Consider the following 26,961-nt stretch of genomic DNA (forward strand, 5'->3'; position numbering starts at 1 on the left):
TGATAATAGTATCCAAAAAATGGCACAAATAGTCCAAGCAACGAAAAGCACCAATAAATCTAAACACCCAACTCCGCCCTTCACTAGAGCTAATTAAATGTTCAGCAACTCACTCTTAAATCAGGGGTGTGAGAGGCCTCAAGACCAAAAAAAGAGGAACATTACTTCAAAATCTGGGAAACACCGTAAAATTGGGCTGAAAATAACTCTCCAACCCTGTATACTGAATTTATACATCATTTTAACTGGGTTAATTTGGAACTTGGTTTAATAGACAGAATGCGGTTGGTCTGTAGGTACCATATACAGTGGCTTGTATGTACTTGACCACCGTCAGTTGTGTAAATTACCCAAAATTTGCACTTGCACATAATCAGTTCCTTTGAATATATGTAGTATTTCCTTTTACCATGAAGTCTTTACTTTCACCAAAGTATACACAGTCTGCATTGTGTGCTATGATTTCAGCAGATTGAGTCAGATATTATGGAAATTGTTTTTTGAAATGTTGGCTAAACAATATTGCATACAATGTTTTCTAGTGTTTACAGTCAGACAGTATTTATTTCATATTCCCATAATCATCATTTATTCTAGTGCTTGCTCAGAGAGTAATTCAGCTTTATCTCAGTGCAGGATTGGAGGTAAAAAAGAAGTGGTGCAAAATGGTATAGGGTTCAGATGTCAAGCAGAGCTAAGAAAATAAATGTCCTAGCTGGCCTGGTATATACATCCACCTGCCCCCCCCCTATCTAATCTAATATATGTTACTTCTTGTACATCCAAAAAGTTTAAAAATATTCCCCCAGTTTCACCCTACCAAATCCAAAAAATACCCCTAAAGGAGGATAAGGCAAAAAAATTAACAAATTGTTTGGTTGCCCTTCTAAGACAAACATTTGGTCGGTACCTTGGTCCTTTTTGTTTCCTTCTCATTTTTTCATGGGCTCTACTTCCATTTTGAAAAGGCTAGTATTGACAAATGCTTCAACATTTTATGGTAAAACATTGTGCCTTTTTGGACTAAATTTACTTCTTGTTTTAATCAAATATGCATTTAATGAATAAAATGAGTGAATATCAAAATAAAATGTCCCTGATACTGTCAAAATGTAAGGTTTCTTTACAAAAAAAAAAGAGATTGGAAAGAAAACTGACCCAGGGAGTGAAATCAAACCTTTTTTTAGGGGGGGGGGGGGTGTGGCTAAGACAAACTAAAATTTCCAACAAACTTAAACTACACTTTTCCTTGTAAATCAATGTTTTTCAATCCCTAAATGCGCAAAGTAAGTTACATTCCGATAGCTAGTGCACTATTTGTCACCAAAATAACACAGTGGGCTATTTTTAGTGTTGCAATTAAAATCCAAACATCCTCTATGGAAGCCATGACTTTAAAATCTACCCAACAGGTAAATTTCAAATAGGTTTACCTCATTGGTAACTCCATTTGAACTTCAAACTCCCTGTGTGGATGATTAAGATCATGTCTTCCATAGAGGGTGTATGGATTTCAACTGGAACAGCCCATTTCACTCAATTTTGGTGACCATTTCATTTCTCTAGTGGCTCTCCATTGGAATGGCTAATTCAAATAGTGATCACAACACCATATTAAATTAATAATTAGTAGAACACATTTATTTTCCAATTCAAAGTTTTGAAAATGAATGTTGCAAGTCATAATCACAACAGGTAAATTTCATAATCTTTTTATGAATCACGAGTAAAGCCCAGACACTATCACACCACCCAGCAATTAAATCTATTTTAGTTCCTCTGATGACGTGGACTTCCAACATACCAACACAGTACAAATGGAAAGCAACAGGTACACAGATACACTTGACAAATGATGTATGAATTTGACCTTGGATGAATCAAAAGGGACAAAAACTTATTTTCCCATCCATTGAGCGGACCCATACAACCTGAACCCGGGTCTATTTTCACGATTGGTTGCACACATATTATTGCAATCCACCACGAGACTAACAGTCTACCTCTCCCATTGATTGGCTGTATTCATTAACCTTTTCCATGCCACTGACTTTAAGTTTTGGGCTTGGGACAAATAAGTTGTCCATGTTCAATGTTATGTTAATAACATGGAGGCTTTTATCATTAATTAGTGTAATATTTTACAATGATTACAAATCAACAAAATCTAACACAATCATCTCAAATCCCTTTAGATCCTGACGACTTTTGCTATGCTTAGTTCCGCTTATAATTGTGAAGATTCATAGAACATCATGGATCGACATAGACTCAATAAAATGGCATGCATGCAGTAATGTATTTTTAGCACACGGTTATGTGAATTTATGTGAGCGTAAGTTAGGACTTTATTGACGCGCACAGTAACAAAAACCGAATCAATTCGCTAATTTTAAACCAAACAAAGTATATCAGAGACTCAATCAAATGGTTTTAAATAGGCTTTTATACAGTTGACTATATTCATCATGATTATCACGCTGTATAAATGTTAGTAATTCCATAAGGATGGTTTTTTTGCACAAATGCTTGAAAGGGACAATATTTCATGTTATACGTCAATTTTAAAGAATTCCATTTTAAATCAGGTCACTTTCTTTTAAAAGAGGGATTTCTTTAAAGTTCTATCTCTTCACAAATGCAGGAATTTGTGGAGTAGCAGGCGTTCCAAAGACTTTAAATTTCCAACAATCTAATCCCAAATTTCCAGAGCGACAGATGAGACAACATACATTGATCTCCAACCAGGGAAGTGCCACTACTTACTTGAGTCCCTTAGCTTCCACTTGTAAAATGTTTCATTTTTTCTCTGCCTCTCATCTACATCTACATACCCCACAAAGTTATATCGATGTATCTTCCCAAACACATGTTTGCATTCTCACTTCACTTATTCCACAACTTTCAACCATTATTTCTCCCAAGTTTCATGACTATAATCAAAATATGCATGACTTTCCATGAATGTTTAACTCAAATTTCAATGAACATATAAACCTAAATTCCATTTACTTTTCTATTTAATTTGTGCTAATTTTTATAAGTCCTTGACTTTTTCAGAGTCCATAGAAAACCTGATATGTTCACAAAAATTTCATGCAAGCAGATAAAAAGCAAGAGGCTATTCCACTTAAAATCCATACACCCCCCTATCAGGGGTGTGAGAGGTCACAGATCAAAAAAGAGGAAATGACTAAAAAACGCTAAAAAACAGCGTAAAATCAGGGTAAAAACATCAAATATGAGCTAAAAATAAAAGAAAACACATACATTTTGGCAACAAAAAAAGAGGAAATCAGCTGAAAAGAGGAACTCTCACATCCCTGCCCTATAGAAGACATGACCTTAATCTTCTACACAGAGAGTGTGAATTTCAAATAGGGCTACATCAATGGGCAACTCCATTTGAATCTACACACCCTCTGTGGGAGATTACGGTCATGACTTCCTGGGGTATATGGATTTCCAACAGAATATGCCATGGTTTCAATTTCACAATAATTGTGCAAAAATATTGTCTTTAACAGAAGTAACTTCAACTTACAACTAACGTCAGGCAATAAAAATAACTGTACAATACTGACATCATACGAAAACTATTTTCTAGACAAAGTTTTCCACATTTTTATGACAGGTAACTATTGTTTACAAACAGCACGGGATGTTTCCAAATGAATTGTTAGTGTTAATGCATGTGTCAGAATGACAAATTTCCATTTGAACTACAAATATTGTAACTTGTAAGTGTAAAGGTTCAAAGTCATAATAATGTCTGTAATGTGCTTCCATTCATTTGTGTCTGTGGGTATGTGCATGTACTTCCGAGGACTCTGATTGAACAACATAATGACAACCAAGGACCTTATGCATATAACGAGGACCTACACACACATGTCCTTGCAATGTACAGCAAATGGAACAAATGAGGTCTTGTACTGATGTACTCTACCCCATTATAGAGCTCTCACATACTCAAAGCATGAACTGTTTTAACAATTTTTCGGTATTACCAATTTTGACATGACAACACACCAAGGATGGGGGTGGTGCATTTGTTTTCACTGACAAAAGTGGACCCATCTATGAAATTTCACTCATAAAGTCCACGGGCGTAAGATCTAAGAGGGCGCTTCAAGCCGTAATCATAGGTGTAATAAGTATCAGTCCGTAGAGGTTCTTTCCGCTGTTTAATACTACCTTGGAGTCTCATAGGGTCCACATTTGTCACTGAAAATGTATGGGTGTGGGGGTGTGTGTGTAGGGGTTGTTTGTATTTCTTCAGAGGACTTCAACATAACAATACACATACAATGAGGACCTTAGCTGCTATAGCCCCTCCAGATGTACGTCGACAAGTGACCAGCATGCAAGAGCGTGAGCATCAGGCCACTGATATGAAGCATCCCATGTTCAGCCAGACTGCTGCACCCAAACACCTTAGATCCAGAGGAAGCTTCCTATAAGTTCATCCTCTTGGGACAGTCTCCAAGGAAGCGGAAAGACTCACCCTGTGGAAAGAGAGATCTCCCAATTCACCAGCTATGGGACTGCAACCCAGTGAGCAGCTACCACCTGCAGCTGATTCCATGTGGCCTGAGTGGCGGTGTCTCAACAGACTAAGATCAGGGGTCGGAAGGTGCAAGGTCGCTTTGCAGAAATGGGGCTACCTACCAGAAGGACAAAACACTACCTGTGAGTGTGGAATTGTTCCACAGACTATGGAACACTGCTGGTCTGTCCACAGATGGGGCAACACTGCACACATGAGGATCTAGTTGAATTCAACGATTCTGCTCGTCACTGCATCAACTATTGGCTTAGGCGCATTTGTCCCTGCGCTTGGACACGCTAAGAAGAAGAATGAGGACCTCAAGCAGTCAATATCCCAGCAAGTTTTCACTGCTGGGAATCAAGCCCAGTACTTGATGCACCAGAAGTAAGAATTATCCACTGGGCCACTCTCTCCCTGTTACACACTGGGCATCAAAAGCTGCTTTCAAACATCACAGTACTAACTATTCTACCCGAGTGAAATATCCAAAAAGGTAAAATTGCAAAATTATTGTGTTGACTCCCCCTCCCCAACCTTACTGAGACAAATGTGTGAGAATTGTGCAAAAAAGTTGCTAAAATGACCCAAAATTAAGTTACGTTTGGTCTGTCTGAAACATACATTGTTGCTAGAGGAAGCGGAAAATCAAGATTGTTTATCTTTTTTGTCAGGCAATTTGAGCAATGACGGGTAACCTTCCCTCACACCCTTGGCCGTACCCCAGTCAATAGACAACAACTTGTATGTGATGTACAATGAGTCGCTATGTACCAATGGATCAATATACAGGCACAGGCCACATCGGGCCATCTCCCTTTGGCTAATTAACTACAAATTATTTTTCAAAAATCCAAATTTCTTGTTTATCACACTTGAAAGCTTGCAATGCTATCATATGTCAGGACCATAATTAATGACCATTTTCCAATTCCATAGATAGAGATCAACAAAATATGGGTTATGCAGCCCAGCCCAAATTGTGTTATACTTCACAGATCACCCATGACTGCAATGCACAATAACAGTTTGGGAGTATACCTGTACAAAGGTTGTTGCATGCAAAGGCTGCCCTCAAGTCAATGCATGATGGGTGTATACAAAGTTTACACACCCTTGATTTGGGAGCACAATTGGGTGCATTTTAAAGACTTTTTACCAAGTCAATGCAAGATGAGTGTATATAAGTTTACAAACCGGACCCATGATTTGGGAGTCTAATTTGGTGCAATTTAAAGACTTTTTACCACACTTTGTACCATTTCCTGTCCATAGAAGCCAATTCAAAGAAAAATAAATGGGTGACTTTTCAACATTGGGCTGGCTGCCACAATTTTTAAGTTGATAATATTTGACAGTCTTGAATATACACCAAGTGGTTTTTTAATTGCAATTGTACTCCAAATGTATACTAAAGTTTGACTGGTCAGTGGTCAGTGATCATTTCTTGGGGAAACACACTTGGGTCCTGATGGGGCCAAGCTCACGTAATGTGCAAAACATAAGTCCAAAGACAGGAGCCTATTACAATACAAATGTTTAACTTTATACTTTAAAACATTCTAAAAGACAATCATGCAATTTGATGACCCAAGTCCATGACAAAAACTTAACTGACAGCACCAAGCAATTGTGAGGTCAAGTATCCCATGTGATGCGATTGCATCATTATGTAAATGCACATGGGCATGGTAAGCGTGGCTGGTAACACCCCCCCAGTCAAAAAGTTTATTTACGAATCATGACTTTGGAGGTAAAAATATGGTGGCTGTCTGTCAGACAAGTGCATAGCTTGGCATGGTTGCCCCCAGTAATTTTTGAACAAGCTGGCAAGAGGATAAGTGCTTATTTCAGACATTTTGCCGTTGCCGGTGGCAAAAACCTGTTTTTGCCTGGTTTAAACCGGCAAAAATGGCAAAAACTCACATATAGGTACTCAAATATTAAAAAATAACACAGAAAGCTCATAAACAGCAGCACACAACTTTTAATGAATCATTTAACATAATTTTTGTCTCATCAAGTCCTTAAAATGAAAACGTTTTGAATCTGATATATGCCACATTCGGTTTGCACTTGAGCAATGAACACGCATGCCTTTAATTTCTTAATATGTTACTTATAATTACAAAATCTGGCCTTGTTACACTCAGGAAATGATTTTTGTAACTTAATAATTTGTGGTCTATAAATCACTTTTTTAATTTTTGCCGGCAAAAACTGTTTTTGCCAAGCGGTTAAAACCGTGTTTTGTTTTTCACCTGCGGCAAAAACCTGCGAACCCTGGACATTGGCTATGTACAAACTAGCCACAGATGTAAATATATATGACAACATTTCCATAAGGCAGCTATCAGGTGTTTACCCTCATGCAGAGTCAAGGTCAAAAACAAGGAAATACAATGACTTAATTATACCTTCTTTTTCAATGAAATACCTTACTGGTGATGACATATCTGCGATGGCATACAAAATCTTAGTGGCAGCAACTATCTATTTTACGATTCCTGGACTGAATATGGTTATTCATGATTCTGGAAATAGGATTTACAATAGAATTCTGATTTTGACCTCGAGCATCACAGATTCCATAAAGAAGAATAGTATGTCTGGATCTGTGCCAGCTAGAGACTGGTAGTGATATTTTTTATCATTCTCAACTTTTGCATTGTATTTATAAGTCTACATTGTAAAGGTTTTGTGTGGGTTCAAACCCCAAATGTGAGCACTCTATCAGCAGTTGGGTTTTGAACCATCCTAAAGTACATGAAGCTAGATTCCACAGTGTTATAAAACCAATTTATCACTATTAATTCTGTTACTAAAAAAAGGTAAAATAAACCAAATAAGAATTAAAGATTCCGCAATCTACCATCCAACAGCCCAGAGTCCAAACAACTGTGCTACATGAATCTTTCTGCAACAGAGGCACTTAAATCAAATTCTCGCGTTTCACAATACGATGCACCTCCAGCTGGGTCAAGGCCAAAATATGCAGTGCATCATGGGAAAATGTCGACATTCAAAGCCCGCGTAATACGAATACAATACAGGAACATTACATCATTGTGGGTTTAAATGTCATTATAATGATATTACATGCAAATGCACACTAAAACAACAATTTACAATTTTTTTCTCTATCTATTGATCACAGGGAATCCTTCGATCGTGGAGCTGTTTTCAACATATTTATTATCACATTCACATGAAAATTCAATAGCAGCTAGAACGGCAATGTTGACTGAAGTAAAAAATTTGACTACCAAGAGCAACTGCTGGCGGCGCATCCTATTGTGAAATGCGAGAATTGTTAATGGAATAAAGTTCATACACATGACACACTGTTACTATAATAAAAGCGTATATAATAATCCATGAAGTTCCTAAACAAATGTTGGCAAAAATAAAGTTAAACAAGTAATACTGTTTTAAGCATAAATGGTTTGTGTGCATGAAATTTTTGTGTATTTCACGAGTAACATTTACAAAATTTTCTTCCTCGTAAATATTTGTTTTTTCTATAGGCCTTACAAAAATTACATTCTGCAGAAATGGTGGCTCTTTTCAAATTGTGAAATTTTTTGTGCAGGAAAAATATTGTGCTTTACAGTCACACAGTCAAGCAATGTCTGATATACTGTAAAAGGGCAATTGTCACAATACGTCTACTTTTTGTTCTTTTTACGCCTTCCAGGAATAACCATGTGTGAATGTACTCCAGTCAAGTTAGCTCAATCGATAAGGCGTTCGACTATGGTGTGAGAGGTTGCAGGTTCAAACCCTGGCGGTGCCTAGTACGCTCTCATGGAAAAATTGAGTTCCATGGTTTATGGAATGATGTGGGGCCATAGTGGTCAGCGACAACCTGTAAAGTGTGCTGAGGCTTGTGGATCAACGTCAGGCGTTGTGCCCAGCGTAGCGCACTATAAATCACTGCGCTTTTTCCCCTTTTGTATACAGGCTTATGTTAGGAGGAAGCTTCAACAAGCTTCCTTCAAAAAAAAGTGAAATGATTCAAAGTCAGGGAAGCACAAATAATTAATGGTGCAAAAATGTCCACTTCCTCAGTATGCATAATTAAAACTAATATCTTGGATTAGGGCACTGTGAGAGCATATTGTTAGTCAGTATGGTTAATCTTGTAAGTGCTATATTTCATTGGTTCCTGGGTGACGTCTATGAGACGATAGACGACAGTGGCTGGCATTCATTACTCAAAATATTGGTTAAAAACTGTTTAATATGTACAACAACATCCAAAATTTAGGGTTAAAAAGACAAAACAACCGACGTTTCGGGAGCATAAAAACATCATCCTTTTACAAGGTTAAAACAAGTAGCACTAGTAGCTAGCACTGCAAGAGATTAAATGAGAAAGACAGCAAAAGAAAGTGACAAGCATAGAATGAAAAGAAATTAGAATGATAATAAGAACATACAAGGGAAAAATCAATCAGGTGAGAAAAACAGGCATGTGCAAGTATAGCAGGCCAACCAGGTCAAAAAGGGAAAAAGCAAATCTATGGTCAGCCATTCTAGTCAAAAGATAAACAAACAGTAATATATCAAAGGGAAGGGAAAATTTTGAAAAGCCAAAGGCCTAACAAAAAATAAAGGACCACTGTTGGTACCATCCGACACCAAACTGTACAGCCCGCCTAGGTGGGACATCCAGGACGCACTAACGTCTCCACGCGCGTCGGCTCCGCCTCCCAGACCATACAGCGGGTACCAGAGATACCAAGGTGGTCCGATTTTGCAACAAACAAAAGATTGAAGAAAAACAATGAGGGAGGACCAGAATAACTGACCAAAGAAAATTTGTTTAACGATGACTTTTAACATTCATACCCAGAGGAGCAGAAGTCTGTAAAATGTTGATCCATTTAGACTCAAGAGCTAGTCTGTGGAAATAGTTAGTGCTACTGGGTCTATCAATGGCCATGATCTGTATGTCATCACAAGTGTGGTTTGGCTTGTTGAAATGCCTGGCCACCGGTTTGTCTCTGTTGTGTTTTGTGTCCCCACAATTTATATTTTATTTTTTGTTAGGCCTTTGGCTTTTCAAAATTTTCCCTTCCCTTTGATATATTACTGTTTGTTTATCTTTTGACTAGAATGGCTGACCATAGATTTGCTTTTTCCCTTTTTGACCTGGTTGGCCTGCTATACTTGCACATGCCTGTTTTTCTCACCTGATTGATTTTTCCCTTGTATGTTCTTATTATCATTCTAATTTCTTTTCATTCTATGCTTGTCACTTTCTTTTGCTGTCTTTCTCATTTAATCTCTTGCAGTGCTAGCTACTAGTGCTACTTGTTTTAACCTTGCAAAAGGGATGTTTTTATGCTCCTAAACGTCGGTTGTTTTGTCTTTTAACCCTAAATTTTGGATGTTGTTGTACATATTAAACAGTTTTTAACATTTATTTTCCTTGGTTATGTACACTACTTGAATCTTTTTAAGATCCTTTCAAAGTTTCCCTGCTGGTCAGTTGGTACTGTTTTAGTTTGCTTTTTTGCTCAAAATATTGGACCTGCATATCCTCTATAACACGATAGAGAATGTCAAAAATAACAAATCCTACGGTCAAATTCTCAAAGTGTAGACCTGGACAGAAAATGGCCAATTGGACCCCAGTCCATCACTTTCCATATTTTTCCTGCGTGTGTAATAAATGTTATCGTTTACAATCAGTGACTGTTGCATTTTGATATTAATGTACGGTACAATGTAAGTATAAATAGCTTTCTCCCATTGCATATAGACATCCTGACAGACCCACCCATCATGACAGACACTCCCACACACACTCCTAATTGTAACAATTTGCAAACAAGCCTACAAGCCTTTTTGCTATATACTAACCAAGTACCACACACACCCTAAGTTAACTGCCAAACCGTAAATCCACACAAAATATTTACTATCCAACAGAGACCAGATTTTACACCAGTTGGCTAACAAGACATGTTTTTATACATTTATATTAAGTTGTTCATAATACATTGGTAGGAAAGAGAACAGTGGGACTCCTTCATCAGTTAGTTATCATGCTATTTTTAGGTGTGTCCTCATACACAATAAATACCCACACACGCCCACCCACACGACATAACTGTGCAAAGACAGCACACAAGGATTGTAGCACCCACAACAAATACACCATTATTTTGGCAGATACGCTACAAATTGTCCAAGTAGCTCTTTCAAATCTATCCACAAGATCATTACCATAATTATTCATTTCCAATGGGTATTATCACTATATCTATAGGTTGATTCACTCAGGTAGAACTTCTTGTTGAATACTGGGTATTCTAGAATTTTGTTTTTGTTGCCACACCAGCATGTTCTGGTGTTAAAAGCACGCAATCGAAGCTAAATATGTGATAGTTCTGTATTGTTTTGCATAATAGTTGCAAATGCACATTCAGCTTACATTCGCCCCTTCCCCACCCCCATTTTCCAATGTTGGGAGACTGTAATGTAGAAATTATGACGATTTTGTCCAAATCAACATTGCAATAGGGGAGCGGGGAAGGATTTTGGCCAATTAACGCTCAGGTGTGGCAACATTTTTCGCTAAGGAAGGTTGTAGGTACCTAATGACGACTTTAGAGTAATCATGCAGGTAATCTATGATTGTATCCGGATGCAGTGTTCGAAATAAGCACTTATCCTCTTGTCCAAAATCACTGGGGACAACCATATTGATCTAAGTACTTATCCTCTGGACAACCACTATTTGGATTCTTTGCACTCAAAAACATGACATATATTTTGGGGATAACCAAAATGTTTTGAGGACAAGCAGAATTCATGCTTTAGTTGTCCTAGGGACAACCTCCATATTTTCCTTATTTCGGACACTGTCCGGATGCATACAGGTAGATTTATCATTCACTTACCTCTAACCTCTTGCTGAACACTAGATATTCCAGGTACCTAATGACAGCTTTAGGGTAGGCATGCAGGTAGTCTATGATGGTATCCGGACGCATACGTTCACTAATAGGTTCCTCATCCGATCGGTCCGTGAAAATCTGAAAAAACACAAAAGGAGATCAAATGGGGTTTTTTGGTTTTTTTTTGGCTTGACAAAACCAGTAAGTTTTTACTTACTAATATTTCGTCCATCTCGTCGGAGGACTTCATTTCCCCGGGTAACGAACACCCATCATTATGAGTGAATGAAGATTATGAAAACATGAAAACACTTGTTGCTCCCACTTCAAACACCTGTGCTATCTTCTGACTTGATGCATTTCACAAATGAATCAGTGTGGCATATGCAATGAATCGGGAACTAAGAAAAAAACCAAAAACTAATAAATGCCATACATCAACCAAAACTCATTATTATATGACAAGAAGGTTTGGTTCAACAGTAACATTCTTTCCCAGGATTTAATTATGTTGAATTGAATACCTGAGTGGAAGAAGGGCCCAACTCCAATTTTTCACAAAAATGAGTTAGACCCAGCATTCTATTGCCAGCAGACTGTTCTTCCTTGTGTGTGAAAGATGAGCCAAAATCCGGTCTCTAAATAATCTTCCACATACACATAATCATGGTATTCATGGAAGAAAGGCCCAACTCCATGGAATTTGGCCCTTCTTCCACAAGTATTGGGTTAAAGAGGAATTTTGTTCATTCATGAAATGTGCTTTTCACACAATAAACTCTCTTGCAAACATATTACATGCTTCTACTTGTGAAATTAATGGATAATTTCCAAATTTCTGTAACTATTTATAACACATCTGCTTACGGAACTGGCACTTGCAGTATATTAGTGGAAGAAGGGCCCAACTCCAGCTCAGATTAAGACCTGTACCGCTGCCATGAAAACATCATATATGATTTTGAATGTATGTAATACCGTACTGTATGTTCATGTACTAAAGGTCCCCTGAAGATGAAAACATTCTGTCTATAAAGCTTTTCCAAATATTAAGTTTTTTCTTAATATCTCAAAAACAGTTTGATGGAGTTGGGCCATTCCACTCAGGTATTCAATTTCATGTATGAACTTGAATCAACAGTACCTTCTACATGCAGTCTGTTGGTAGTATGTGAAGTGGACATGGAGGAGCTTCCCATACAATTCATCTCAAAAGCATCTATTCCCTTTTTCTAGCTAAGACACATATCATCGGGTGTATTACATAGTGACAGATCTGCCCTTTACGGTAAAATCCATAGTGACGGATGTTGAGTTCTCAAAAAAATCGCGCAAGACATAGTGACGGATAACTTTGGCAATCTATTACATATATAAGATGTACGATATTACTACATTTTGACAATATCTTTCAATGGTCTACTTTTAATAGACACATGAATTGCTGAACATTAATGGCAAGTTTATAATCTATGCACAATACAATGTACCTACTCAGTGTTTTCTCAATGCCCATTTTTTGATAAATTTGCCATCAACATCCACCACTATATAATACCCCAGAGGATGATTTAAGGAAGCCCCATCATGCACTGCAAAAGTGTTATCACTAGAGTTTCAACTGCCACTTTACTTTTCAAATCCCATTGAACTCTGTGCAAAACATGTTGTTTTAGAATTGTGGGTGTGTCATTATTACTTGTTTTACTTGGTCGATTTCAGAACAAAAGTGATGTGTGTTTAAAGGATAATTCACACCTTCTGTAGATAACATAAAATGTGAAATCGACTAGCATCTTCACAGCGTTTTTTATGTAAATATAACTGTAAAATTCAAATTAAACCATGCACGTGCAGTACGTCTATATGCAGTGGGCGAGTAGTGGTGTCATGTTCGCTCACACAGCTATGCTAACCGCAAGTAACATAGTGGAATGTTGGGAAGTGCTTAAATCATCCGCTGGTTTAACATCCGTCACTATGTAATGCAGCCGACAAAATATTGCATGATACTTACTCTGACACCCATTTCAGGATCTTTCTGTAAGGCCCAGTCTACGTATCTCCACACCAACTCGTGGTCTGTTAACCTGCATTGGTATGCAATCAAAGAAAATAATTATTATTATTTAATTCATATTTTTAATCCACTCACTGTGAACATTTTGAAGTCTACCAGACAGGGAGAGCATGGCCTAATGGTAAGAGTACATACTTGCTTTTGGTGCCTAATGTCTAGGGTTCAATTCCAAGCCATGGAGATTTGCTGGCAAATTGACTTGGGGGGGGGTGGTCTAAAATTAATTGGAACATCTGTAGATTAACTTCAGACTTCTGTTCTCCCCATGGCATAATTTAGAATGAATCATGAAAGTAATCCGTCCTTCGGAAGAGACATTATGCCATTGATCCTGTGTACAGATGGCCATGTACTTGTACATGTATCTCAGTCAGTTTCAAATGGAGTAGGGTGTTAACCCCGACTATTCCCTTCCCATCCCAAACTGTTCAGAACAAAAACTAAACACAGCTATATTTCCAAAAATTTGCCAAATATTAAAATTTGACTTTCATTGCCAGTTAAAACTAACTACATAGGTGAAAAAGTTCAATTTGGTGACCACTCTCTGGCTAGTAAGGTTTGATGATTGATTAGACTTCTATGGACCATTTAGAAAAAAATAGCCACCATGTCCTCGCGAAAATCCCGGCATTTTTTTCGCTATAGGCCAAAATCCAAAATGGCCACCGCCACCATTTTGAAAATTAAAGTTTTGAACCAGAGCACCTATAATCATGCACAAAGACACTTTTTCGGATATGTCGAGTACAAGGATTCCGATTCTGACATTAGTTTGACATTACGGCATCATTTTCACCCAGAAATCCAAGATGGTGGCGGCACCATCTTGAAAAATTTAGTTTTGAACAAGAGGACCTAAAATCGTGTACAAAGACACTTTTTTTGGATAAGTCGACCACAAGGATTTCAAATTTGACATTACTTTGACATTACAAACTCATATTTACCCAGAAATCCAAGATGGTGGCCGCCGGCGCCATCTTGATGGCTCCTATTTGGTAGAGCGTAAATGTGATTTTTGAATGAGAGCAGAAGCATAAGTGTGTCATTTCCGCCTTATCTGGGGTTCATGTCCCTTATATGGGGTTTAAACTGCCTTATCTTGGGTTTACATCCCGTATCTAGGGAAAAGGCGCCTTACCTGTGGTTTAGACAGCCTTATCCTGGGTTTACGTTCCTTACCTGTGGCTAAGATGCCTTAACCTTAGCATATCGCAGTCTAAACCCAGATAAGGCATCTAAACCCCAGATAATGCGCCGTAACCCCAGATAAGGGACGTAGACCGCCGATAAAGCAGACCCCATATAAGAGACATGAACCCCAGATAAGGCGGAAATGACACACTTATGCTTCTGCTCTCATTCAAAAATCACATTTACGCTCTACCAAATGGGGGCCATCTTGGATTTCTGGGCAAAAATTATGTTGTAACGTCAAATTAATGTCAGATTCGGATTTCTTGGGGTCGACAAACCAGAAAAAGTGTCTTTGTACACGATTTTAGGTAATCTGGTTCAAAACTTATTTTTTCAAGATGGCACCGCGGCCACCATCTTGGATTTCTGGGTAAATATGAGTTCGTAATGTCAAAGTAATGTCAAATTTGAAATCCTTGTGGTCGACTTATTCAAAAAAGTGTCTTTGTACACAATTTTAGGTCCTCTTGTTCAAAACTAAATTTTTCAAGATGGTGCCGGCCACCATCTTGGATGTCTGGGTGAAAATGATGCCTTAATGTCAAACTAATGTCAGAATCGGAATCCTTGTACTCGACATATCCGAAAAAGTGTCTTTGTGCATGATTATAGGTGCTCTGGTTCAAAACTTAAATTTTCAAAATGGGGGCGGCGGCCATTTTGGATTTTGGCCTCTAGCAAAAAATGCCGGGATTTTCGCGAGGGACATGGTGGCTAATTTTTTTCTAAATGGTCCATAGAAGTCGAATCAATCGTCAAACCTTACTAGCCAGAGAGTGGTCATCAAATTGAACTTTTTCACATAACTAAAAGGATAATATTTTTAATCCCAAAAATTAGTGCTGTATATTTCTGGAATAGGTAGTAACTTGCATCATCTAGTCCCAATTTATCTTATGGCCAAACGGTCTTACGGTTTGCAAAGACTTTAAAATCCAATACGCTTTTTCTTCTTTTTTTTTACCATGACTCAAACTCTGTAAAAACAAGTGAGAGAGGCTTAAAACTTAACCACTATTTTTGTGTAAAAAAATAACATAAAGATAAAAGGAAAATCAAAAATTAAACTGGCCAATTTCTCCAAGACAAAATATGTACCACAAAACAAATACGCATGGCAGCGGCAGCTTTGGGACATTTGTTATAATGATAGATATTCATACGTAGTGTACAAGTCTAATTTTGATTTCTATATACTTATTGTTGTTGCTTATGACATACCTGGCAAGGAAGTCAACTACAAAGTCAAGACCTGGGAAGCTGTCATCCTTCAGCTCACCATCCACTATCCTGCAAGATAATAATATTAAATACGTTTAAAACACAAAATATCCAATATTCATACATTCACCTCAAGTTCTCATTAAACTTCTTCATGTGAGTGACGTGGAGTTCACCTGCAATTTTTTAAACTCAATGCTGTTAAATTGAAATCACTCCCTGCCAGCTCTTCTACACATCACTGGGCAGTGTTGCCAAAACTTTTCAGCGTCAAGGCGCGGCACATTGACTCGCCAGGCCGCCGTAAAGGATTCTCAAGTAGCCCAATTTTTAAGCTTCCAACAAAGCACCCAATTGGGCGGAAAAACACTTGACTTTCAAACTTCCGGTACTTACTGGGAAGCAGGGGTAGCGCTAGGTTGCTTTTTGGGGTCCCGGACCCACCAAAATAGAGTTCGGACCCCCTGTTTTTAAATTTTCTGCAAGTTCAGGGGTCCCTGCAGACCCCCAGTTTTTCAATCTAGCGCTATTGCAGACATACTATTTATGCTGCATTTATGCAACTCGGACTCACCAAACTCGACTCAAACTCGACTCACCAAACACTGGAGTGTTTAGTTCTAGCGCTACCTCTGCTGGGAAGTTACTATACTGACCGATCAATAAATGGTCACAAAACCCATTGTAATTGCAATTTGGATATTCAAAGACTCAAAACCTTTATAAATCGGCTAAATTGAAAGGAAAATACCTCAAATTACTGTAGTCCCAAAAGTAGCCCAATTTTAGGCAAGTAGCGGCATGCTTTTTTTTGAGTAGCAGCAAGTGATCGCCAAGTAACCCAATTGTGCGCCTAAGGCGCGGCGTTGCCATCACTGTCACTGGTAATATGGACTTCTCTTGTTTGAGGACTCTTTGAGTACAAATCAAGTGAGCATCCAATGGAGCAATCTGCAACTTTTGAATTTGCATCTTCCTTAGCATTTTGGATCACTCTGCCTTTATTTCTTGACTAATTTCAACAAATGAAATCTTAAACCTGAGCTAAAAGATGCAGCTATTTATTGCTGGCTCTAATTAAGAGAATATAAAGGGGTAAAAAGAACAGGTACCTTAATAGAGTACCGAAGTGATGACATCACAGAAAACTTTTTTGCATTTCAGCGCATGACCAAGATGAATACCTAATTAGTTCTATTGAATCAGTGTAAATTGGCCTGGTTCCAAACAGTTATGAACCAGGCCAATTTACACTGATTTCAATGGGGCTAATTTGGGGGCTAATTAGGTATAGTATTCATGCGACCATATCTCGGGCTCTCATGATCCGATTCCCACCAAATTTGGACTGTGGATGTTTTTCATCATGTTCTACTGAAATATGGTCATGAAAATGTTGAAATGCAAAAAAAGAAAATTTTATGACGTCACACTTCGGTACTCTATTGTTTTGCCGTCTCTATAGACTTGGTCAAGTAATTACAGGGAATATACAGATTTATGGTGAGCTAGCCAAAATTTTACAGGAATTGTTGATCACAGTGGACCCACACACAAGTACACCATAAAAACATCATGTAGGGAGAGAAGCCGGGAACCATAATCAGCCAACCAGAGACAGCAGCAGAAACACCCCATATATAATCTGACATAACCTTAATATTCCACATAAGGGGTATAGATTTCAAATGGAGTCACCCATTCTGGTAACCCCATTTGAAATTCGCACACCCTGTGTAGAAAATTTAGGTCATGTCTTCCATAGGTGTATGGATTTCAAATGGAATAGACTATTGCAATTATTTTTCTGTGTGCGATTGCTTACCTAGCCCAGAGTTGTAGAGCCTTATCGTTGTCTGTATGATATCTATACAGCAATCCTAATGCATGGTATTTCTGATGTCTATCCAATGTCTCTATGCCATCACTCAATAAGCACCAGTTCTCTTCTGATACTAGTTCTATTAAAGCTTCAGGATTGGATTCAGCATACAACTTCATGAGTGATGTGTCTATTTCCTGAAATGGCAAATATAATTATGTCAACTTGAATCCAAAATATATCGTTTGTGACACCATCTGCTCCAGTCCATGGAGGCCAAAGGAGGCATTTTTGAAAATTGAGTTATTATAATTATTACCTTATATACAAACATAGGGCTATCATATACTAAAAACACCAACAAAGGTCTAACATACTTGTTTCTAAACTTATAAAGTTTTGTGATTTGCATTTTCTTATGTAATTTATTGTTTTTTACTCCATATTTTTATCTTGATCTCAATTTGCAGCCTTTGGCCCCCATGACCCAGATTGAGTCACATTTATGTCAATATCTAGCTCTGCATTTCAATATTGCTGACTTGTTCTGATTGGATTAGATCATGTCACACTTGTAAATCCTATAGGCCTTATTTAGCGGCATGTCTCCGAATCAGTGGAAGAAACTCTACTTGGAACCAATTACTAAATTAACTTTTCATGCTGATGTAGCCACCTCTACTTTACTGACTTTTTAAATCCAACCAAGGATTTATGATGGGTTTGGGCTTACAATTCATGCTAGTGGAACCCAACCCCCGTCTCATATACAGCTTTATAAATAAATGGAAAACAAAGATGTGTTTAACTTTCAATGTACGATATTTTGCTTATTTAAGTTAATTTGCTTTTATGACACGTAGTTGAAACTAGGCAGACAATTACAAGACGGGTGAATAAATAATAAAAAAAAAATGACAGTGTTTTGTTGTACCATCACAAAATGCGGTTCATTTTCTACATGTAACCTTTTTATGGGACACATTGTGCATAAGCTGAACCTATCTACAATCTATGTAAACACACTCTTTATACACTACAAGTTCATTCTTTTAAGAAGTTGGAGAGCCATGCCACATCCCTGTGGTAGACCTGTGAGATGTCAGCAAAACCCACCCAATGTCTAATATATAGAGCCTTTCACTTACCGCTCTGTTACCTAAACTTAAATCTGTATCTCTAATCTGTTCCAAGTATTGCACCAAGAATTTCTTGCACTCCGAGAGCCGTGCCACATCCCCACGGTATACCTGCGAGATGTCAGCAAAACCCACCCAATGTCTAATATATAGAGCCTTTCACTTACCGCTCTGTTACCTAAACTTAAATCTGTATCTCTAATCTGTTCTAAGTATTGCACCAAGAATTTCTTGCACTCCGAGAGCCGCGCCACGTCCCCACGGTAGACCTGTGAGATGTCAGCAAACTGATGAAGCGGTGGAATGGAGCGGGTGAAGTTTGACGTTGACGGCAAGAGATTGGGAAACAAACTGATCAGCTGTTGAGGAGAATGAAAAAGTGTAAAATTAATAACATGTTGGGATTCACTCTTCAAATTAAATATTAAACACATCACCTACATGTGATTAATATCTGATATTCTGTAAGTCTGGATTGCTGAATATTGCTCCATCTATAACCCTTGCTTCCAGACCTGGAGTGACATTTTGCATTGGACTTTATGAGAAATTTTATTTTACTATTTTAAGCACTTGCACGAATAACTTTTTCATTTTGATTTTGTATTTTTTATCAAATTGGCCATATACTACTTACCTCCCTGACATCTAATTGTCCATCTCTAAAGAGCTGGCCAGCTTCGTTGTAATGAAACTCTGATAATTCTATAAATCCAGATTGTTGTTGGATACGCAGCAGCATCTGTAGAAAGGAAAAGAACCATTAGGCTACTTTATTGGTAAATCAACCAACAAAGAATTTGCATGGTGGCAATCTCTATACTATATAGAGCCATTTCAAGAGTGTTTCAACAGTGTCCAGTGAATGAGCTTTACATAAATTCATTGGCAGAGACTTCCAAAGTTAGGAAAAAGCATGCTCCCATATATACTAGTATATAAAAAGTTTTAGATTTTGGTATTGTCACTCAGGAGTTAATCAGTGGAGCATATAATTTAGTTGTTGACTGAGTGAATATGGTGTGATATCTTCATCACTATATTCATGCTGTACCTCATAGCCCAAACTCTCGCAAATCATATTCTCCCAGCTGATAGTGCAGCACCTTGGACCACGCGGCCATCTCACAATCTTTTGGATATGAAGGTGCTGTGACATTCATAGTTTCCTAGGTGACAGCAACATGCACCTAGAATACATACTACTTTTAACTAGAGCCAAAATATCATGAGGGTGTACCTTCAAGCGCCAGCGCACTTTTCATAGAATAACACGATCGCGCGACCTGCATGACCGAACCTTGACCTTGCTAGCAAATACCGTGTGATTGGTCAATTCTCAAAAGCTGTGTTTGAGCCGAAGCGCCGGTCTTTATGTAGTACGCTGGACGCAAATAACTGTGCATACCCAAGTTGGCTCTCATGATCGAGAATTAATATTTTTGCTATAAGTTGGATCAACTTACCCTTGTAAACTGTTCTTTGGTTGTTCCTACTTTTCTGAAGTTCTTGGCTAATGTGAGTGCTTCTTCTACCCTCTTATCAGCCAGCCAGTAAAGCTTCCACCTGGGCAACATAAAGCCAAACACAATATATGATTACCGTAACCATCGGATCTGATTATATACTGTGTACGCTGTTATTTTCACAAATTTCATGAGTAGACGTGCAGACGCGAAAGTACAGTTTTTATATCAAGTTATTTACACTTATATAAATTCTGTAAAATAAACAACTCACACAATTTCCAAGAATCCAAAAAAAAATACAGTATGCAAAAATAACAATGTATACAGTTAGTCCCTTGCCTGTTAATATGTGACATGATCAAGAGGAATGAGTCGGATGTCGTTAACATTGTTTTTGAGATATTGGCAAAAAGATTCTTTTGTTTTATATTGTTTTCAGCCATTGATAAATTGCCCATAACTCGGTAACCAGATGTCCGATTTTGATGGGGTTATGCATCAAAAGGTAGCAATCGTAAACTGCCAGAAAATGATGTAAAAAACGTCTAACTGAAAATTGCTGACACGTGACTCATTACCCTAACCCTTGATCATGTCACATATGACCATCCCCTAATCTTGAGAACTAGACAGAAATTTGGATAATATCCGATTATAATCCCAAGTAATGGATGTCAAGTTGAATTCTCAGGCCGTCTTACTTGTACTCAATCCTAAATAGTTTCCTATACTTTCTGCTTTCACACGCATGGAATTCATCAATATTCAATATTCTTTTGCAACTGACACATAACCAGTCTGATTAGGATCAATTATACTGCAGCATATTTGCAGTTGCCAGTTAAAGTTCAATGAGATAGTGATGAAAATGTGTGAAATTCTAAATGTCAATTTAGTATTTTATTCATAATTTTACTGTTTGATTTTACACCTGCAGCACACAAAAAGCTTAGGACACTTTGTTTATTTCACACATTCCCCCTCCCTTTATTCAACCGGGGAGCAGTGTCCGATTTACAATTTTTTTCCTACCTGCACTGGTGCATGTAGCCCAAAATTTCTACATGCACAGCAAAAAGTGTGCATGCACCAAAATTAAAGCAAACATAAAATCACATTGAATCACGATCATTGTCAGTTAAGCTTGTAATACTATTTCCGGCTCCCCTGTCAGTGTCATTTTTATGCCGATCACTCGCCCCTTCACTCACTGATTTCTCAGCCAAAACACTGGATGCTGTGGCTTCATCTGTTCTAGAACTAGTCGCCGACGAGGTGCACGATTTCCAGAATGATGCAAGTGTTTTTTTGAGTTATTTCCTTTTTTGCTGGACATTATTATGATTATTTCCGTACGTAGACAAATATTTCCCACGGTTTAAATTCCGGTTCTTTTTTTTTCAATGAAATGAAAATGACACTCTTCTTCATGTGCGAGAGTATCGGGAATTGGTGGCATATGATGTCACATTACGCTAGCCCCTCTAAGGGAAGTCATAGTCTTGGACCAGACTGTATGTGGCTATCGCGAATGTTCGTTAGGATGGACGAGTATCAGACCGATGCAAACTGGCTGTGTAGAAGACTAGGGAAGTCAATGAAAAAAGTGACAGTTCTCACGTGATAGGGGTATCTGGAATTGTCAATTGTGCGATTTGTGCCAGCCCTTCTAATGAAGTCAGAAGATGTTGCGCTAAAAATAGATTGGGTTTTTCCCAATCGGACTGACTGCTTGCTTACTTTTGTATATTGGCCTTGTCATATCGCTAGCGCTAAAATCGTACATGCACGTGTGCAGGCAGGTAGTGAAAAGCTGCATGCACAGAGGGAATGTTACATGCACTGGTGCAGGTATGCAGGTGGTAAATCGAACACTGGGGGGAGGGAGTAAGCAAGTACATAACATGAGCTATGAAACGTATCATGTATTTTCAGCCTCATGTTCCATTCACAGTTATTTGATCTTCAAAACATTAAAAGTGTCCCAACGATTTTCGCACAAGATTGCGCATGATTCATATACACCAACATAACAAAAAGACAGCTCTGATATTATAAACAATGTAAAGATTAAACAAACCTTTAAAAGGGTTAAGCAGCGTCAAGGGATTATCTTTGAAATGTTGAAAACTGTGACGATTCAATTTTTTTTTGGGGGGGGGGGGAGATTGACTTAATGAGGTATACAAACCAAAGCAATAACGTGTTGACATGAATGTTAAGTTTGTTAGAATTGGTTTAATTACGTACACTATAAATCCAAGTGTTTAGGGTTTCTGTAACACTTTTGAAACACTGCAAGGTGTTTAATTTTTCATTTACACAGTAAAGGTATAGGACACCTAAACACCAAAGTAAACACATAAACACAAAGAGTAAACATATGAGTATCTAGATTCTAAACATTCAACATATTTACTTTCATATTGTTTGAAAAGTAAATGCACATATATGTTTACTTTGTAAAAATTCAGCTTTTCAAAATAATGAATCCTCCCCTCTCACCTGCTTATCAACTGGTAGCGGCACTAATCCATACACCTCTTTACTCGATGCAACAAATATCTTCCCCTCAAAGTCACCCAGGATCCTCCCGCCTTGAAATGGAATGGTCTGTTTTTGTTGTTGGTCCAATACACTGCAGCAATAAAATTGTATATTGGTACATTAATGAAACTAAAACAAATGTTTCATCTGTTAGAGCACACACAGACGTTTACGTGGAATGTATCTTTGGCTAAAACAATTATTGTTGTGTTACCTCACATGACCCAGCCAAGATTTAATTAATGAGCATTGCTATATTTCTCTCAAAAAGCAAATCAATCACATATTATGCAATATTTGCTACAAAATGTATTATATCAACAATATAATATGACTATGAGAATTCACAAACTATACAATAAAACCATCAAGACATTCTAAAATCATCCCATCCCACAAGGCTTACCTATGAACTGTGAGGAATTCATCATCTAGGGCTACTATATAAGGAAACATGTAGCTGACTCCGCACACGCTCTCTGACCACCTCAGTGGAGGGCGCTGTGATATACCTGCCGATGTGACAAACATACCTAGAGCACCAGGACCGCTAAGGAGAAACTCTTCCTGCAAGGTTAACAATAATGATGTGAAAAGATAAGAAAAATGTGCATATCTTTTGTACTTTTCTAATTGCAAAATGCTTCTCTTTCCCATCTATCTCTCTCATTCTCTGAATTTCGTTTTTTATATGGCGCCTTTTTACACAGATCTCAGAGGATTCAAAGCGCTGTAACTTTCGCTGCCATGGTGAATCATCACAATCAGATCGCATCAACTAAGCATTCTGCAGTGAAATCCAGCGCAAACTTATCCGCACTTATATACATCCACCAATTATCTGTGCAGCTCCCCAAATTCCATTGGGTGAAGGATGTTTTTGATAACCAAACAACTAATCATCAAGTGTGGTTGACTTTTATTAATTTTCTCTCACTCTCTGATCACCATTCCCTCTTATTCGTAATATTTTGGCAAGGTCCTTCATCAGCATTCTGCTTATTTGGCACTGCATAGCGTAAATACTGAAGTGGGTTTCTGATTGGTATGAATCATGATAATCACAAAGTTGCTGTGCTGAAGAACCTTTCTAAATAATATATCCGGGCTATATTCACCTACTTCTTGTCTTCTCTCCCTCAATATCTGCTCATTTGTCTCCTTAATTTAATTTTTTAATATTATCTCCCTGTCCTTTTCTGTCCAGCACTCCATAAAAACATTTTAACACATGCCATCTCAAAATAATTGGCTGGTCTGTATTTTTTATCCCTTTAAACTGAAAGGTCTGTTTTAAAAAAACATCTGCTTTCTAACTATACCTTTTGTGTTATTCCCATTGGATGTTATGTTACATTTTCCCTGGTTTTGCTTACATCCAAAGACATGTCTAACATTGTGAATTTCACTCGCAAATACTTACCCGTCCTACCCTTTTGACAAGTGGAATCGACTGTTCCGATTCATATGGAAACAGCTCTGTCAACTGACCGGTGTTCTTATTGGCTAGAATATATTGCATTGTCATGGCTACACATATGCAGGAACCATCCATTTCCTATAAAGGTAAAGAAAGAGTAAATTTACGCACATTTTTGAAAGCAATAATAATTTTAGTCAAGCAACAACCTAATTTTGTTAAATCATATTCATTGCATTACTCAATCAAAAAATTTCTAGCATTTCTAGTTCTACCACATCAATTTTTTTGTAACATGAAAATGTGTACTCCTGTAGTGCGATAATTGCTGAGCTGACTGGATTATTTAGTGTGACAAAATTTCTCTTTCGCACCGTTTTATCTGGCATATATCTGGCAGAGTAACTATCTTGTCCTCAGCCACAGAATACACTGACAAATTACACTTAGATTACTAAAGGGCCCTGCACCTGATCCATGAGGTACACACAGGGATACTTCTTCTTTCTATATACGCGCTGTACCTTAATTTGAGTATTGTCGCACAGGCTTTGCGTGCAGTTTACCTACATAATCCTGGAACCTAGGATTGATTGCAGGTCAGAACCAGGGATGGTCCCCCTTCTCTTTTTGAATAGCTCTGACACTTTACGTGAACAGGGTTTCACTCTTCCTGTACACGGGACACCAGCTCTGAACCACAAGACGCCATTCATTCATTCATTACATATATGCATGTGCTACCCAGTGTGTGGAGACGAGAAGGAATTCTACAATAATTTATATTATGTATTTACCAAGTTGACTGGCATATCTGGTATAGTAACATCTCTCATTGGCACCATCTTGTCTTCAGTCACAGAATATACTTGCACTAGACGTTTTCTTGTTGCAACTGCAATCTAAAAAAGCAAAAATTATAGCGCATTGGTGACAAGTAAGATGTATATTATAGGGGCAAGGACTACAACTACTACACTGGAAATTTTATTTCAGCACAGACAACAGTTGTGGAGTTACAGTCAAAAATGAGGGAAAACCAATATTTGATCAATAAATCAATAACTACTTGCCTTGAGTTGCTGAATTGTCAGTGCAGTAGTTGTAGTTCTTGCCCCTATAATATACATATATCTTACTTGTCACCAATGCGCTATAATTTTTGAGAAAAATGCAAAAATAGGCACAAAATTGGCCAGAGGTGTAGTACCCCCTTAAAATGTTCAAACATAAATCTAGACCAGGGCTCCGCAAATAGCGGCCCGCGCACCACATGTGGCGCGCTGTTGCTTCCCGAGTGGCGCCGTTTAGATTGAAAAAACAAAAAAAAAAACAATGCGATTCCCATATTATCCTTGTAAAGACAGGCCAAAATAGTACAAAATGTTGCAAATGGCGTCATTTACACCTCAAATTTATAGCTTCAGAGGGGGGAAACTGACTCCCCCCGCGAATTCGCAGCCATTGAGTGGCGCTTTGCAGGTTTTTATTATTTCACGTGGCGCTTCAACAAATCTATTTGAGGAAGCCTGATAGGGTTTATAGTGTTGAGCCCTGTTCTCCGTATTTTTACCCATTTCTCAATTAATCAGGGCCGCCGCTAGAGGGGAGGTATGGGGTGTGACACCCCCAATACACAATTTTGTCTGGAAAAATTGACTGTTGTCATCAAAACCATGCGATTGTCGGCAAATGGCAAAGCTATGTGTGATTGTCGGCAGATTGGCAGAGTCATATAAAATAATAATATGGTACGAAATTGTGCTGTTGTTACGTAATAGAGCTATTGTTAATGTTATATTAGCTACTACGAAAAATTTTTGACTCCTACCCCACCCCCCCAATTTTTAGATTCTTGAGCGCCATCCTGGACAAAAACAATTGGGTCTACAATTCACAAAATATTTCCATCGGCAAAACATGTTCTACACACCCCCCGAATCATATTGGTCTAGCGACGCCCCTGCAATTAATATAGACTGCATTTGGCTAATGCGACACCAGAGACAGGAAGTGATGCTTAATACTTGGTCCACAGTAAAGTGGATAACTCAATGTTCCCATACACTATAGCCTTACCTCAATACTAAATGGATTACTTGTAGAAGGATTCTGGTTGACACAGAAGGCTGTAACCTGTAATAATGATAACAAAATATAACACAGATGCAACAGAGGTATTGGTAAATTTCCTGAAATCTATGTTACCCTGAGCTAAGGGGGATTCCCCCCACCCCTGGTCTAAAATATCATTGATCATCATTCCAAAACGGTAGAATGTGTAGCAGTGTTATTCACTCTGAAAATGTTGCAAGTACTTTGATAAACAATGCCGACTTTAAGAAATTAACACATGTGTTACACATCTTTCAGGGGTGTGATTCAAAGTTTGTGAAATATCCTGAAACTAGTAGAAAATCCTGATAAATTTTTCAAACATTTTCATGATCAAAATGGTTTCCTCATTGTTTTCCTTACAGCAAAAATTAACATGATTTTAAAAAATTGTGTTACTTACTCCTTTAATCTTAGCTCCACTGAGAATTGGCTGAAAAAAAACCAAACAAAAAACATACTTGTAAAAGAAAATACCAAACAGTGTG

At 37.9% G+C, this 26,961-nt stretch overlaps 1 protein-coding gene across 1 annotated transcript in view; it reads right to left on the reverse strand.

Moving 5' to 3' along the window:
* LOC140139744 (transforming growth factor-beta receptor-associated protein 1-like) overlaps positions 1-26,961 on the reverse strand; it is a 68,553-nt gene that overhangs the window by 31,812 nt on the left and 9,780 nt on the right. The window contains exons 5-17 of the mRNA XM_072161452.1: positions 26,877-26,906; positions 26,438-26,494; positions 25,156-25,260; positions 24,362-24,496; positions 23,345-23,505; positions 22,897-23,029; positions 20,389-20,481; positions 19,560-19,664; positions 19,090-19,281; positions 17,787-17,980; positions 15,962-16,030; positions 13,478-13,550; positions 11,464-11,598 (exon numbers count right to left, since the gene is read on the reverse strand). Coding sequence (XP_072017553.1) covers positions 11,464-11,598; positions 13,478-13,550; positions 15,962-16,030; positions 17,787-17,980; positions 19,090-19,281; positions 19,560-19,664; positions 20,389-20,481; positions 22,897-23,029; positions 23,345-23,505; positions 24,362-24,496; positions 25,156-25,260; positions 26,438-26,494; positions 26,877-26,906 — 1,482 coding nt within the window. The remainder of the gene's footprint in view (positions 1-11,463; positions 11,599-13,477; positions 13,551-15,961; positions 16,031-17,786; positions 17,981-19,089; positions 19,282-19,559; positions 19,665-20,388; positions 20,482-22,896; positions 23,030-23,344; positions 23,506-24,361; positions 24,497-25,155; positions 25,261-26,437; positions 26,495-26,876; positions 26,907-26,961) is intronic.

The sequence above is a fragment of the Amphiura filiformis genome, chromosome 18 (genome assembly GCF_039555335.1).
Source record: "Amphiura filiformis chromosome 18, Afil_fr2py, whole genome shotgun sequence".
In the NCBI taxonomy this organism is placed as follows: Eukaryota; Metazoa; Echinodermata; class Ophiuroidea; order Amphilepidida; family Amphiuridae; genus Amphiura; species Amphiura filiformis.